Here is a 12,673-nt window from a genome sequence, read left to right on the forward strand (position 1 = left end):
GTCCCCGTGTAGGCGTTTCTCATTGTAGTGTATGTAACAAAAGAACAAGTGCCCATATGATATGTATTCGAAACAATGTTTTAATTAATATAATTTCAACACATTTATATCAACAATAACGTAATTGATAAGTCCATGGATAATGTTTTGTTCAACGTTCATTGTTTTGTTTCCATTTTTACATAATATACTGAAACGAGTAAGAGGTTTTGGGATTGCGTAGATCGATGCTCATGATGTCACTCACTGAATTGTCTGGTCCAGACCTGATTATTTACAGAACTGCCGCGGTCATATACCTGGAATATTGCCGAGTGCGGCGTAAAACAACAAACAAATGGCCTACAGGAGTCTCCACAGTGAACCTTAACACCTATAGGAGTCTCCACAGTGAACCTTAACACCTATAGGAGTCTCCACAGTGAACCTTAACACCTATAGGAGTCTCCACAGTGAACCTTAACACCTATAGGAGTCTCCACAGTGAACCTTAACATGTGGGTGTGGCTTAGTGGCTTTTAGTATGTCAGCTTAATGTGGGAGGAAAGACTGAGGTTACACAACAGACAAGATCGAGCATGTCACTGGCAAAGTAAGGTTCTTTACCAGGTGACGGGGATTCTTCTCTTCACAGCTAATTACAGCATCAGAGACCCCAACGTCATCTGTCTCCCTCTTTAACATGTGAAACAAAACACAACTCTATTGATAGATGATATGACATTTATTATTATGAATTATGAAATATACATTCGCCATAAACATGTTTATGATAACTGCGCCTGTGCAGTGTATGTATATAAAGGCATATACAAACATACAGGGAAATATACACAATAATGCTATAAGCTGTATCATAACACTCGTATCTCACTAACACCTTCACTGGGGTGACAGAACTACAGGCTACAACAAGGCTGTAGCAGCAATTACCCAACCCTGTGTGGCAAGGGGGTAAGACACATCAATGGACTTCTAATATTTTCAGTGTTATAAGCAAACTTTGAATGTAATGAATTATCATAAATTTCGGAAAGACGACTCAATGAAAAAAGTTTTCTCAAAGTCTGAAATTTAAGAAACACATTTTTTATCTCTGATAATATTGGCAATATTTGTTTGGAAAGTATTTGCTGCTATTATCCTGCTCCATGTAACGGTGGGCGTGTATCTAGCCTGCTACTCCAGTGAAGGTGGAGGCTGAGACATGATGTGGGAGGTCTGTATAGAGGTGTACACAATAACACAAATAGAACAGAATAAAGTAATATACAATACCCCTACAGGGGAAATACTGGGATATGTATAATATGCATGTAGCTGATAAAACCAGGGTTATCTCCCCTTGTCATGCAACAGTTACCTCCCTTTACAAACTGACTACATACACTTTAGTATCTGTAAATTATTCTAAATAATATTTTTTCAACATCATTTGTCACCATACCATATTGTGAAACAAAAATTCATAAAATATCTCGAAATTGTGAAAAGAATATTTTATAAATAAAACGGCATAGAAAGCTAGAAAAAAGAAACCCATAGAGGGGGAATAGTTTTCCTACCATGCACTACCCCAGTTACACAGGATGACATCCAGGATGTGTTAAATGGAAGACAGCAATGTGGATTAGCTGATCAGATCTATGTATTATGCTTTTGACAAAGTGATTACATGTCCGCTATGGTGGACTGAGATGTACACTAACGTGGCCCCTATACTGTGTTCGGGTTATGTCACATCCTACAGGGGGTATCAAGGAAGTACTGTAAATAGGAAGCAAAACCAAAGCACACTCTCAACCTCTACCAGGGTTTACATTTACTTGTCAAATAAATATCACAAGCTACATAGTGGACCACTGATGGCAGACTCATGTGGAATATTGTCACAGTATTCACCACGTGTGTTGATCTGGACGTTATACCACAAGGTACACAGTGGACCAGCTCCGCTAAGGCTATCGTAATCCACTGATGGCAGACTCATGTGGAATATTGTCACAGTATTCACCACCTGTATGGTGATATGGGACGTTATACCACTAGGTACACAGTGGACCAGCTCCACTAAGGCTATCGTAATCCACTGATGGCAGACTCATGTGAAATATAGTCACAGTATTCACCACCTGTGTGTTGATATGGGACGTTATACCACAAGGTACACAGTGGACCAGCTCCGCTAAGGCTATCGTAATCCACTGATGGCAGACTCATGTGGAATATTGTCACAGTATTCACCACCTGCGTGTTGATATGGGATGTAATACCACTAGGTACACAGTGGACCAGCTCCGCTAAGGCTATCGTAATCCACTGATGGCAGACTCATGTGGAATATTGTCACAGTATTCACCACCTGCGTGTTGATATGGGATGTAATACCACTAGGTACACAGTGGACCAGCTCCGCTAAGGCTATCGTAATCCACTGATGGCAGACTCATGTGGAATATTGTCACAGTATTCACCACCTGCGTGTTGATATGGGATGTTATACCACTAGGTACACAGTGGACCAGCTCCGCTAAGGCTATCGTAATCCACTGACGGCAGACTCATGTGGAATATTGTCACAGTATTCACCACCTGCGTGTTGATATGGGACGTTATACCACAAGGTACACAGTGGACCAGCTCCGCTAAGGCTATCGTAATCCACTGATGGCAGACTCATGTGGAATATTGTCACAGTATTCACCACCTGCGTGTTGATATGGGATGTTATACCACTAGGTACACAGTGGACCAGCTCCGCTAAGGCTATCGTAATCCACTGACGGCAGACTCATGTGGAATATTGTCACAGTATTCACCACCTGCGTGTTGATATGGGATGTTATACCACTAGCAGGACAGTATTAAGAAACAAGCCATCCCTCTAGTCTTATCAACTCTGCTCTAAATGGCCGCTTTTGTCAATTTTGGTCGCATTTAATACATAAATCCTATGAAAAGTCAGGAAAATTGTTTTCTTGTTCAATTTTCCATGACACAAGAGGCATCTGTCACCTTTGTTGGACATTTAGTTATTTAACATATAAAAAAGTCTTGATAAGAAAGTCAAAAAAGGCATATTTTAAATGTAACATATTTTCCCTATTGTTTTACATTGTTTATACAAAAGAAAGAAACTGGACTGGTCCTAGCAAGTTTGGCTTGACTTGAGAGTCAACCATAGTCAGAACCTCCCTTAAGACTTGCAGTTAGGTTGAGAATCACATCAGTTCCAACACTGACATAGGGACAGCAGCAACTTATCTAATCACATTACATTACACTAATCTTACTGAGAATATAATTTCACTCAATGAAACGTCAGTCTATCCAACACGTGCATGCAACACTGATCGGGAAACTGACAATGTTGGCCCCCAAATCCACAGACGTGTGTGTCTGCGGAGAGGATGAGTTGGTAACTTAAAGCACTATGGCTGCAGTCTATGTACACGTCATCTAAGGGAGACAACTCGACAGGCAGAATAAACCGATGTGGTTTAGTTTAGCACCTTGGTGAAATATATCAACAAAACAAAGCAAAGTTGACTACAAGATACGGTCCAAGCTCCCCCGCCGCCATCGCAGCGGCATGTAAATATACAGTCTACACTATCACACTACATCACCAAGCCAGCACTAAGCAGCCACAATCCAACCCAACCTTCAATAAGGCTTTGAGACAATCTTCAGATAATGCATGGTGAAAATTGTCCCACATTTGTTCCTTGCTTCAAGACCTCCCTGTTGCTGGGCGGCAGTGAGGCGGACAGATCGAGCGTTACATGCAAGAACCTATACAGGCTGGGCCCAGGACGGGGAGAACCTTCATCATCAACAATCACCAACAGTATCAAGTTCAATTTTTTAAGAATGGACATACAGTATTTTGTTTTCTATTGAGGAAAAGCATATCAGACAATGTATTTGATAGTTGGTAGAAACAAATTGCTTTCAGTTATATTGAGATAGTATATGTCCTTTGGTATCAAAACAGTGATCATCTACACTACACGAGGACAGCCTTGTGGTAGACATGCAGTCACTGTCGACCTCATCTGTCAGTCCTTGGTTGAAGTGGAGACCTGTGTTACTACATCCAAGTGTCATCTGTCCACTGTCTAAAGCAAGCGTCTAGAAGCTGAGCACACAGCCACACAGTCAACAATGCCCCTTGGTCACTCACATCACGCTATGCTTGCACGACACACCTGCCATTTGTAGCCTACACTAACAAAGCAAGCCTGACTCAGTCTGTGTGTAGACAGAAGACAACTGCCAGAGATGAAGAGTCTTATCAATCCAGAGATCCCAGCATCTGTGGGCATGGGTTGTCTGCCCTGCATGCTGCACACTGTCCCCCCTATGTTGTCGTGGACTCGCTCCAGTCAGTCCGCCTGTGCTACTCGGTGCTAGTCTAGAAGGAGGAGGAGGAGTCGTATTCCTCTGGAGGTCGGTCCTTGTATCTCTCCTTCCTGATGATCTCGAGCTTCCTGCGGGCCTCTGTCAGCTCACGCTCCTTCCGCAGGATCTCCTCCTGGGCCATGATTTCCTGCAACAAAGAATACTTATGGCTTAAGACCCCTACCAGTCTGAAGCAATTAGTTGTCCAAGTATGAGTGAAATATTGTCAGAGTCAAAATTGACTACTGTCTGGACTGAGGGTCTAATCTTGGGCCAAGTCACAGAGCCTGCATTGACTACTGTCTGAACTGAGGTCTAATCTTGGGCCAAGTCACAGAGCCTGTATTGACTACTGTCTGGACCAAGGGTCTAATCTTGGGCCAAGTCACAGAGCCTCCATTGACTACTGTCTGAACTGAGGGTCTAATCTTGGGCCAAGTCACAGAGCCTGCATTGACTACTGTCTGGACTGAGGGTCTAATCTTGGGCCAAGTCACAGAGCCTCCATTGACTACTGTCTAGACTGAGGGTCTAATCTTGGGCCAAGTCACAGAGCCTGCATTGACTACTGACTGAACTGAGGGTCTAATCTTGGGCCAAGTCACAGAGCCTGCATTGACTACTGACTGAACTGAGGGTCTAATCTTGGGCCAAGTCACAGAGCCTGCATTGACTACTGACTGAACTGAGGGTCTAATCTTGGGCCAAGTCACAGAGCCTGCATTGACTACTGTCTGAACTGAGGGTCTAATCTTGGGCCAAGTCACAGAGCCTACATTGACTACAGTCTGAACTGAGGGTCTAATCTTGGGCCAAGTCACAGAGCCTGCATTTTCTACTTTCTGGACTGAGGGTCTAATCTTGGGCCAAGTCACAGAGCCTCCATTGACTACTGTCTGAACTGAGGGTCTAATCTTGGGCCAAGTCACAGAGCCTGCATTGACTACTGTCTGGACTGAGGGTCTAACCTTGGGCCAAGTCACAGAGCCTGTATTGACTACTGTCTGGACCAAGGGTCTAATCTTGGGCCAAGTCACAGAGCCTCCATTGACTACTGTCTGAACTGAGGGTCTAATCTTGGGCCAAGTCACAGAGCCTGCATTGACTACTGACTGAACTGAGGTCTAATCTTGGGCCAAGTCACAGAGCCTGTATTGACTACTGTCTGGACCAAGGGTCTAATCTTGGGCCAAGTCACAGAGCCTCCATTGACTACTGTCTGAACTGAGGGTCTAATCTTGGGCCAAGTCACAGAGCCTCCATTGACTACTGTCTGAACTGAGGGTCTAATCTTGGGCCAAGTCACAGAGCCTGCATTGACTACTGTCTGGACTGAGGGTCTAACCTTGGGCCAAGTCACAGAGCCTGCATTGACTACTGTCTGAACTGAGGGTCTAATCTTGGGCCAAGTCACAAAGGCCTACATTTACTACTGTCTGGAGTGAGGGTCTAAGTCACAGAGCCTGGCCACCCATTAAAGTCAGCTCTACCAAGACTGTCACAATTCCCCACATGGTGAACACTTGCAAGACCTTTCACTACCGCCAGTGTCGTACCTGTGCAATGCCGCCAACCATCCTCTTGTTGACGGTGAGGCTGGTGCCCTCATCGACGAAGTCCTTGGCCTGCTGAGCTGCCCGCACCAGTGCCTCTGTGGCCTTCTTCACAGCATTGCCGGCAGACTGGAGAAGAAAAACATGTCACTTGTCTCTCAAACACATCAATGTAACCTTCCAAAAGAGGGGATTCTACATGACTAACTATTACAAGGGTCCTTGGCTGAGGGTCTACTTACTGCCCTGCACAACGCAGTCGTATTCAATGAGTTGGATGTTAATGCCGCACTCAGCAATACTCAAGCCTGTAAATAACTGAGTCTTAACCAAGCAAACAGATGGTGATAATGACATGACACACAGTCACCCAAGTCACCCATCTAATCATCATTAACCATGTCTTCTAACAATAGGGACCCCGAGGACCTTCCTGCCCCCAGTTCAGGGACCACATCAAATCCCGCTATCTGCAAGCAGGAGGTAGGAAGGACCAGGGTAAGTCCTCCATGTCTAAGACTGATGAAACGTACCTGCAGCCTCTGCATGGCCACCGAGCCTGGGTCGGCCTTCACCTTGCAGGCCATGAGCAGCTGGGCTGTTGACCCTGCGACCTCCTTGGCCGACGCGATCAGCTTCTCCTCGCTGGCGTGACCTTGAACCATGGCATTGGCCGCCTCACACAGACTGTGAGTGGCGGCTGCAACCATCCGAGCCTGGAATCAAGAGAGTCCATCAAGGCTTTAAACATAGTACCACCTTCCTGCATGGAATGCAATGCTAAAAGGAAAAATGGGCTTTATAATAATTCTTTGATTTAAGGCAAAATAATATTCTCTTCCAAATTTGCCTCCAACAAGAACTATTCCTAAATACTTGATAGATCATCTGGTAGTTCAACTTCATAAACTTTCTTTAGGACTGTTTTAATTACTTCACAATGATTATATTTATTTTTTTAAGAACAAAATCTAACATGTCTGATGCAAAGAAGATTATAAAACCAAAGAAAATTGGGTAACCACAGTAGTAGTTTTTTGTGAAGGTGACAAAGCATCCAGATTTATAAGTGGTCGAGTAGGGGTGTCAGTAATAGAAAGGCAATGATCTTCTTCCTTATCCAATGCCTGGATTTCACTCAGGAACTTACCGCGGAAATGAGGCCCTCGGACCACTGTCCATCCTCGTCCATAGCATGGCGATGGAAGGTTGATCCCACCTGCAGACACACAGCACAAGTCAGAGGGGGATAACAGCTCAGGACAGTTAAACTATCGCTACAGTTACCACACACCCAACACACATACAGCATGGCAGTGGAAGGTTGATCCCACCTGCAGACACACAGCACGAGTCAGAGGGGGACACAGCTCAGGACAGTTAAACTATTGCTACAGTTACCACACACCCAACACACATACAGCATGGCGGTGGAGTGTTGATCCCACCTGCAGACACACAGCACGAGTCAGAGGGGGACACAGCTCAGGACTATCGCGACAGTTACCACACACCCAACACACATACAGCCATCAGGGGAGACTTCATCATCTGTTTTATTCATCTGTATACACGCATACATACCAGATCACTTCAAAAGTTATCGACATTCTACACACCTTACTTAACCATGTAAATGTGTTTGGCCCACATTGTGTATGTCTAGATACATGAAAACCTGTAGGTTCAGTTTTCTTCCATCTTTCATTTTTTCTACACAAGATGGGAAATACATCAAAAATCAACATTTAACTGAAGCTTCACCTGACAAACATCGACCATTTTGAAAAAAGTTGACAGGTTTGTTGTCGGACAAAATGGTGTACTTTATAGAACTTCAGATTTTCTGATTGGTCAACGTTGAGGTTTGAAGTGTAGATTATTGGACAGTCCTATCACATTTGATAGAAGCCATTACAAAATGATCCGCCTCCTTCCATCAAGACAATATACCTCTGTCTTGATGTGGGCAGAAGATCAACCCATCAACATAGTCCCTCTCCTTTACAATGACATCTGTTAGAGGAATGACATCCTAATACAACTAGGTCTGATGTTTCAAATCTTCCGAGGTAATACCTGCTTAACTCAACATTGGCCTCACATCACTGCACTCCAATGGGAGATTACCTTTCCACCATAGACACAGCTAGAAAATCAGGAAATAATCCACACTCACAAACATGCTTCAATGCTGCACAACTGATCAAAGTTATTCCTGAATATGTACCAGTCACATAGACAGGGCAAAAATCTACTCCATCAATGTATGACAATGAAATGAACAGCCTTAAACTGACAAAGGAGTCTTTATGAAGTTGAGAGTTATCTTCCTTTATTACCTTGCCCTGTGCTACCAGCTCCCTTTGAGCAGCAGATGCAGATTTAACTAAGGCTGCTGTTGCCGCGGCGATGGCTTGGGCTGCAGTAAGAATCTGTTGCTCAAAGTTGAGATTCTCATCTGCTTGCTACAATTTAAATATGAGATACTGTTAGAAATAGGTTCATTGTGAAAGCAAGGTTACACACATCTGAAACTGAAGAATACCATGCTTAGGCCTCTCAGACACAATTCCAAATCATACAACATGGCAATCAGTCTGTCGTAGTCAACAGCCTTTGGTGAAAGCAAGCCACACATACAGATTGTAGGATGTTAATCACGATACAGAACACATTGGGTCATAATTTCATTGATATGATGTCAGTTTTAAACTAATCAATGTCTGAGATTTAATTTCATTTACAAATACAAAGCTACAGCTGTAAAATGTTTGTTTACAGAAACATTCACAAGTATTTTGGTAACAAGCAGGCATTGCATGTGACATGGAGTTTATTACAAATAGTTTCTAGTTTATTGGATCACCCAACTCCATCAAAAACATTACAAAAAACATCACTGATAATAAACAAACAATATTGTGTTGTGGCTAGGGCTGGCTATTGATACAGATCATAGAGATCGATAATCAATAATCGCTAACTAAATATCGATCAGTTATCAAAGAATATCAGAGTAGGAACATTAAGGAAATATCCAAGAAAGTCTTGAATAAAAATCAACAGATTTCCCGCCACTGGTGAGCAGTGATACATTTATGCATAGATCTCTTTGTTGACATCTGAGATATAACAAGAACGGTTACTTTCCGTCTTTGACAATTGACATTATTGTCTGTTTCGGTAAATCTAAACTTTATCTAATCACATTAGTTGATGTGAATTTTTATCGATGACTACAATTTCATATCCAATATTTATTCCAATTGACGATAATTCTGATTACCGATCTTTTTAGCCAGCCCGTCATAGTTGACATTTAATTAGAAGCTCAGCTGAGCCTGTTACACTTGAGATGTAGACAAGCTTTGATCTAGAATGGAAGTAAGGAGGATATACTTAAACTGAAACAAAGGTGTGGGAAGCAGTCTATTGGCTGTTCATCTAAACAATATGGTTGGTGAAGCTGTTGCTATGGTGATGGTGCAGCGTTGCCACGGTGATGCAAATACCCGCCTCTGCCTTGACATGTTTGATACTTGGTGGCTTCAATTTCACCACCAAATATATCAAACATATCTGGCAGAGAACAGACAGGGTTGTCTACCCCTGGTGCACACGTCACTCACTAGAGGGCAGAAAGACAGGCACACACTGCAGGAAAGAGTTGTCTGCTCCTAGTGCAACACTCCGCCAATAGGTGGACAATAGAAATAACAAATAGACCACACACATTCAAGCTGAATATTTTCTATAATACCATTCAGTTATAGGATCTGATGTTTGGAAAATTAAAACATTTGAGTCTATACGTCATAAAAATTACAGTGTTAGAAATTAATGGGAAGTGATTTACCAAGGATCCCAAACAAAGTAGTACCCTTAGCAGGCAACTACTGAATTTTTTGAAAAAAATGTTGATATTGTTCAAAATTGTTGTAGTTACTGTTCTTATTTTTTTAAATTGTAATGTCCATGTATTGGGACATTTTTAACAAAAATTGGATATCTTCACTGCAATTTGCAGGAGAGTTGGGTCCCAATATCTGCCTATAAGCAGGTTCAGATAAATCCCTGGAGAGGGGATCAGGGGTCCTTGATGAGAAGTAACTGGTACATCATAATCTAGACAGTCCCTAACTTGTTCACTTCAGGGTAATGAAAAGGGCTCCGTGGCATTCCAACTTAATTTCCAACACTGAATCATATTCACCATTCCATCTTAATTCAATCATTCTAATATTCAGAATTTGTAATGTTGTTCACATTGGCCTGAGTTTGATGATTACATAAAAACACTACATGCTTCTTTAACATGATGAACAAGACGTAAACGATGTTGTTACAACGGAAGCTGAAAGCTGCAGTCAACAACGCAAACAACAAACTCCAGACTCCAGACTCCAGACAACCAGAGCTGTGAGATTCACATTCCAGACAAAGTTCAATTTAACCCAGACGCTGGAACTAAGTAAATTTTGTTTGCAAATTTATCTTTTTATTAAAATTGACTCCACTTTTGATAAGGAAATGTCAGATATATTAAATGAATACTTAACATATTGTGAGAATCAGTTATGTCACATATATTCAATATACACTTAACATATTGTGAGAATCAGTTATGTCACATATATTAAATATACACTTAACATATTGTGAGAATCAGTTATGTCACATATATTAAATATACACTTAACATATTGTGAGAATCAGTTATGTCACATATATTCAATATACACTTAACATATTGTGAGAATCAGTTATGTCACATATATTAAATATACACTTAACATATTGTGAGAATCAGTTATGTCACATATATTCAATATACACTTAACATATTGTGAGAATCAGTAATGTCACTTATATTAAATATACACTTAACATATTGTGAGAATCAGTTATGTCACATATATTAAATATACACTTAACATATTGTGAGAATCAGTAATGTCACATATATTAAATATACACTTAACATATTGTGAGAAGCAATTTGGGTATCATGGGAAGGTTTCCCTATCATAAGTAGAGTAGGATAAACATATGACCCATGAAGATCCGAGATAGAATAGGTCTTCAGCAACCCATCCTTGCCGTAAAAGGCGACTATGCTTGTCGTAAGAGGCGACTAACAGGATCGGGTGGTCAGGCTTGCTGACTTGGTTTGATGCATGTCATCGTATCCTAATTGTGTGGATTGATGCTCATGTCAATCACTGGATTGTCTGGTCCAGACTCGATTATTTCAAGACTGCCGTCATACAGCTGGAATATTGCTGAGTGTGGCGTTAAACAACAAACAAAAAAACATAACATTTATTCTCAAAATGACCCTACATTTTCAGATGACATTCTGGATCAGACAACCAGTGATTGATATCATGAGCAATCTCAGGGTACGATGACACATATGAGCCGTGTCTGACCCCCCAATCAAGTTAGTCGTGTCTTACTGGTACAGGATACGGAGGACTCATTCTAACCCAGCATCCCCACGGTGAACATGATACAGAGCATGTCAGAGTTTGTCATTTGCGGTGTTGACCATGTACCACAATGAATCCAAGCAGGGTGGACGACTGACTGCATCTACAACAGCAGGCGCTCCACTACACACACAACACAGTGCAACATGGACAACATGGACAACATGGACATCAGTCCCAGCCTACATTGACATCACAGTCAGCATCTTTCCTGAACACAGACAACCACAAGTTCATTTCTCAATTTTTAAAAGTTGAAAATAACAGTGAAGTGTTCCTAAATAAAATATGTTCACTGGAATCTGTATATAAGCCAATAGTCTTGATTAATATTAAAAACTATTTCTCGTTTTCTTTCTCCACAACTATGGATGCATTGCTCGAACATTAGGAATGGCCATCATGGGAGCCTTGTCCGTACTCTAATGATAAAAGTGCAACAGTCTGCAGGTCCCTCGATGAAAAATATACTCTAGAGCCGACGAAATTCATGCTAGGCTGTTAGCCAGAGACAACTATACTGTGATATGGACAGCAAATAATCCTGCAGTCCTTAATGAAAAGGTACATTTGAGGGCTTCCAATTTTCACTATACTTTGAGCTTACTATGAATAAATCAAACAGGACTAGCCACTAACTCAGAGGACCAGTGACATGGTTTGCAACAGTCCTGCTGGAGTAGTCTTACAAAAGATTACTTTGAAAGTCAGCTACAGCAGCCAAAAAGGACCCAGATCCCTGCATTGTGCATCTGCATCTTTGTTCAGACTATGGAGGTAACATCACAGAGATACACAAGATGAAGATGACCCAGGATTGAATAGAAATAGGATTCTACCAGACTGCCTAATAGTGACTAGTCCAATGCGTTTGTCTAGCAAAATTCATTTTGGGACAAAGAAGTCTCTGTTATGACAACTCCTATTATCAAAGGTTACAAGACACTGACAGTAATGCTGAAACACAAGCTTGGAGTAGTTGGTTCATGGCTAAGACTGATATATATAGAAACTACATTGCTGTGATACACTAACACACCTAGCACAGTCTAGAGAACCACAAAGCCATGGCAACACACAAGCCTCTTTCTCACCTTGGCGGAAGGTCGAGGTCGCAGCTGGGCCAGTTTCTTGGCCGCTGCCTCGATGGAGTTGGCTGCGCTGAGGAGCTCGTTCTCCGCGATGACTGTCGGGTCATCGGGGTCCACCCAGTCCGTGCCT

The 12,673-nt window shown here is 42.0% G+C and overlaps 1 protein-coding gene across 4 annotated transcripts in view; it reads right to left on the bottom strand.

Moving 5' to 3' along the window:
- LOC124111860 (talin-1-like) overlaps positions 1–12,673 on the bottom strand; it is a 325,376-nt gene that overhangs the window by 138,429 nt on the left and 174,274 nt on the right. For 3 of the 4 annotated variants that reach the window (XM_048395666.1, XM_048395664.1, XM_048395663.1), the window contains 6 exons: positions 12,547–12,671; positions 8,300–8,425; positions 7,108–7,176; positions 6,491–6,673; positions 5,961–6,086; positions 710–4,552 (listed from right to left, as the gene is read on the bottom strand). The exons of the other annotated variant lie outside the window; for it this stretch is intronic. In XM_048395666.1, coding sequence (XP_048251623.1) covers positions 4,418–4,552; positions 5,961–6,086; positions 6,491–6,673; positions 7,108–7,176; positions 8,300–8,425; positions 12,547–12,671 — 764 coding nt within the window. In that variant the 3' untranslated portion in view covers positions 710–4,417. Of the gene's footprint in view, positions 1–709; positions 4,553–5,960; positions 6,087–6,490; positions 6,674–7,107; positions 7,177–8,299; positions 8,426–12,546; positions 12,672–12,673 lie in introns of those variants that run through there. 4 annotated transcript variants of the gene reach the window in all.

The sequence above is a fragment of the Haliotis rufescens genome, unplaced genomic scaffold (assembly GCF_023055435.1).
Source record: "Haliotis rufescens isolate VD_foot unplaced genomic scaffold, xgHalRufe1.0.p SCAF_14, whole genome shotgun sequence".
NCBI lineage: Eukaryota > Metazoa > Mollusca > Gastropoda > Lepetellida > Haliotidae > Haliotis > Haliotis rufescens.